Source organism: Citrus sinensis, chromosome 3, assembly GCF_022201045.2.
Source record: "Citrus sinensis cultivar Valencia sweet orange chromosome 3, DVS_A1.0, whole genome shotgun sequence".
NCBI lineage: Eukaryota > Viridiplantae > Streptophyta > Magnoliopsida > Sapindales > Rutaceae > Citrus > Citrus sinensis.
Window position 1 is genome coordinate 31,398,848 of NC_068558.1, and position 4,294 is coordinate 31,403,141.

The following is a 4,294-nucleotide window of genomic DNA, read 5'->3' on the forward strand; positions in this document are numbered from 1 at the left end:
CAGTGGTGTGGTATATATTAATTTCAATAGAAAAATTGGCAATCTCCCTTATTTCATATTTAATGCAAATTCCTCCTATTAATTTGAAGTTACTTTGGCTAATTTTATGTATTTGCTAGGTGTGAGTCGGAACTTACGAATGAAGTTGTTACTCACATTTTGAAGAGATTGGATGAAGTGTTTCAGCCCCGTGATAACAAAAACCAGCTGGTTGGAGTGGAATCAACAGTTGAGGAAATTGAATCCCTATTAGGTGTTGAGTGGAAAGATGTTTATGCTTTAGGGATTTGGGGCATTGGTGGTATAGGCAAAACAGCAATTGCTAGAGCTATTTTCGACAAAATCTCGGGTGATTTTGACGGTTCTTGCTTCCTCGAAAATGTTAGAGAAGAGTCACAAAGACCAGGAGGATTAGCTTGCTTACGACAAAAACTTCTTTCAAATTTATTGAAGGATAAAAATGTGATGCCTTATATTGACCTCAATTTTAGAAGGCTAAGCCGCATGAAGGTTCTGATTGTTTTTGATAATGTGACTTGCTTCAGCCAATTAGAATCTTTAATTGGAAGTCTTGATTGGTTTACGCCTGTGAGTCGAATCATAATAACCACCAGAAATAAACAAGTGCTTAGAAATTGGGGGGTGAGTAAAATATATGAGATGGAGGCATTAGAATATCATGACGCTCTTGAGCTTTTTAGTCGACATGCCTTCAAACAAAACCATCCTGATGTTGTTTATGAGGAACTTTCAAGCAAAGTAATGAAATATGCTCAAGGTGTTCCGTCTAGCTTGGGAGGCTGGAATAAAACGTCTTTTAATTTGAGTAATGATAGAGAAAACCACTCCAATCCGACATAAACTCCACACAAGGACAAATTAAAGTTGATTTAATAACTAAGCTACCTTTAATTGTGAATGAGTGATAAACTTGCCCCAAAAATCTGAAGTGTTATTCACTAGTGGAATATAAATATCATTTTTCATTTGATGTTAACTTTATTGATTTTTTTTTTTTAATTTTTAGGGGACAGAAAAAATTGAAGGCATCTGTTTGGATTTGTCAAAAGTAAAAGAGATCCCTCTAAATCCCAATACTTTCGCAAAGATGCGTAAATTGAGATTTTTAAAATTCTATAGTTCATCATTCAATGGGGAGAACAGATGCAAGGTGTCTCATTTGCAAGACCTCAGATTTGCTGAAGTGAAATATCTTCACTGGCATGGATATCCGTTGAAGTCATTGCCTTCAAACCATAGTGCAGAGAAGCTTATGTTTCTTGAAGTGCCTAATAGCGACATTGAACAACTTTGGAATAGTGTGAAGGTATGTTTATCTTAATATATATGTGCAATATTTCAATAAGAACATTAAATTATCATGCATAGTAATGATTTTATCTTTGCCTCTTTTTTGACCGAGCAGCATTATAGTAAGTTAAACCAGCTAATCCATGCTGCCTGCAAGAAGCTATTGCCAAAACTCTAAACCCCACGTTGATTCCACATCTGAACAAGCTAGTTATCTTGAATCTAAGCGGTAGCAAAAGCCTGAAAAGTCTTCCAGCTGGAATATTTAATTTGGAATTTCTTACCGAACTTGATCTTTCGGGTTGTTCAAAGCTGAAGAGGCTTCCAGAGATCTCATCTGGTAACATTGGCCAGCTATTTTTAAGTGGAACTGCAATTGAAGAACTGCCCTCGTCATTTGAGCTTCTACTTAGGCTTTGGTTGTTAGACCTTTCAGATTGTAAAAGGCTTAAGAGTCTCCCAAGCAGCCTCTGTAAGTTGAAGTCTCTTGAACTTCTTAGTCTCCGTGGTTGCTCAAATCTTCAGAGATTGCCCGATCGCTTGGCTAGTTATCGTCGCCATTAATAGTGAATCTATTGAAAACCAATATTGAGAGAATACCAGAAAGCATTATCCAACAATTTATGTTGCGATACATCCTCTTAGATTATTGTGAGGGGCTTCAATCCTTACCAAAGCCTCTATTCCTTGTACGATGGTTAGATGCCGATCATTACTCGGCACCACAATCATTAACTGGTTTATTCTCTAAGTTCTTAATCTTATAGGCAATTTTTTTTTACTAGAGCAATAATTTTTAATTGGAAGGTAATTCTACTGCAGAAATTATTCAAGATGCCTTGAGAATTCAACATATGGGTCATGTGGTACCTGCCCGTTGGAAAGAAGTACGGGAAAAGGTGTGTCTTAATTCTTTCTCCTTACAATTTATACCTTTTTTTTGGGTTTGAAATTTTGATCTTTTGGTATAGAGAGGTTTTCCCAAGGAAGGCCATTACGTACTAGCTGGGAATGAAATTCCAAGGTGGTTTAATTTTCAAAGTGTGGGATCTTTTATAACGTTAGAGATGCCCCCAGATTTCTTCAATCGCAACAGAGTACCGGGCTTTGCATTTGGTGCTATTTTAGGATTTTCAGGCCGTCATGTAGATTGTGGCAGATGGTTTTCATTTTCTTGTGAGCTCAAAGTGGAAACCACCAAAGATTGTGATCCGCATGACACACGGTTATTTCAGAGAAGAGTTAATTATTTAGAATCATATCACTTACATTTGGGATACTATTTGTTCTATGAAGAGGATTTTAATGGTTTTTGAAAATGCAATTGCTTTCCTGAGACAGTCCACTTTAATGTTTTTCCACCTTTGGAGTGTGAGTGTTGCGGAGAGTGAAAAAATGTGGGATCCATTTTTTTTGCATTGCAGACTCTACGAGTTCAATGGAAGACCCAAGCAGATGTTTAAACTATAACGAAGAAGACTGAGATTTTCATGAATGTATTTTTATTGTTTTCCTTTTTCAAATCACTATTAATAATAGAAGAAAGTGCCAAAATCAGTTCTTGGAACAAAACATTCATGTTATAACTTTCGACGGATCTGGTGCATGTAACACAAATTCTGTTAGGGAAGCTCATTGTGCTGAGTTTATGAAGAACAGGAAGGCAAAGAAGTTCTCAGTCTTAGTTAGTGAAGCAAGTTAATTGTGCCAGCTCATCAGTGCCAGATCAGCAGAATTAGTTACGGGAATTAATAAGTCAGCATAAGTTATTAATGTTTGTTACTAGTTCCTTTAGCATGTGTATGTAAATATCTTCGAGTATATAAGCTGTATATGTTTAGTTGTTAAGTAATGGAAAAAGAGTAAAAGAAATAAGAACTTTAATTTTCCTCTGTAAATTTTCTCTTGAAACAAACAGCTTTTAACTTTCTTTCAAATTCACACTAGAGTATTGAACTGTACCTTATTAGGTGAAGAGTATAATGTATGAAAAGCACATGATGTATATTGTAAAATTAAAACTATTGGCCTTCTTTCTTGCTCTGCACACACCACCCACAACGATTTGTTATTGGACTTTGCAACCCAAAACACATCTACTTAGGTGAGCATGTGAATTATAAACTAGTGAAAAAACTCATTTGCCAGCGGCATGGAATATTACAGGACGCGCAACGAGTTCTTACAGAATATGTTGTTGGCCCATATCTCAACCAATGAACACATGCCACTCATCCCATTGCGCACTACATCAACTCTCCTGTATATAACGCAATCACATTTGAAAATTTTCTATTTTGTTAAATCTAAATTGTTGTATATGGGAAAGTTTTATCATGTGGAAGCAAAAGCAATAAAGAGGGAACAGTTAAACTCCGTCAAATCTTATATATTTTAAAAAGCATATTTGTATATTGATTTTAAAAAAAAGAACATGATAGATGTCATTTTCACCAACTCATTTTTTCTATGAATCAGTTTGCTTAAACATCTATTTTGGGGTGAAAAACATCATGATTAGGCACACATGAGCAAAATATGCTCCCCTCGGCCTAAAATGACTCATCGAGAAAGATTATCCCCGATGAGGTGTGTGGCTGGTCACATGAGCAAAGTCGGCTCGCGGAAGCACGAGGAGAGACTAGAATTAAGTCAAATCGACGACTTGGTTAAAGGTCAACCCATGGGTTTCCTCCAAAGAATTCGAGCATGAAGCCCACTCACTAGCAGTTACGCTACCTACTCTCCCACAGTTATGTGACCAACCCAGCAACGGTGTTGGGGGAGAGAGGAGGCCGATAATTTTGGTTGGATATTAAAGCTTTAGAGAATAGAGGTACGGGGTTTAGATAACTTTTTACTTAATTTTTTCATACTCTCTCTATTCACAATTTTATCTTCTCTATTTTTCCTTTTTTTTATGAAATTAAACCTTTTTTTCATTCAGAGTAGTTGTAATTAAGTCACGTGAATCATGTCACGA

The 4,294-nt window shown here is 36.2% G+C and overlaps 1 protein-coding gene across 1 annotated transcript; it reads left to right on the forward strand.

The window, feature by feature from the left end:
* Positions 1–106: 106 nt before the first annotated feature.
* Positions 107–861, forward strand: LOC127900741 (disease resistance protein Roq1-like). The gene is made up of 2 exons (XM_052435943.1): positions 107–121; positions 166–861. Exons 1-2 carry the CDS (start codon positions 107–109, stop codon positions 859–861), a joined length of 711 nt encoding a protein of 236 aa, XP_052291903.1.
* Positions 862–4,294: the final 3,433 nt, after the last annotated feature.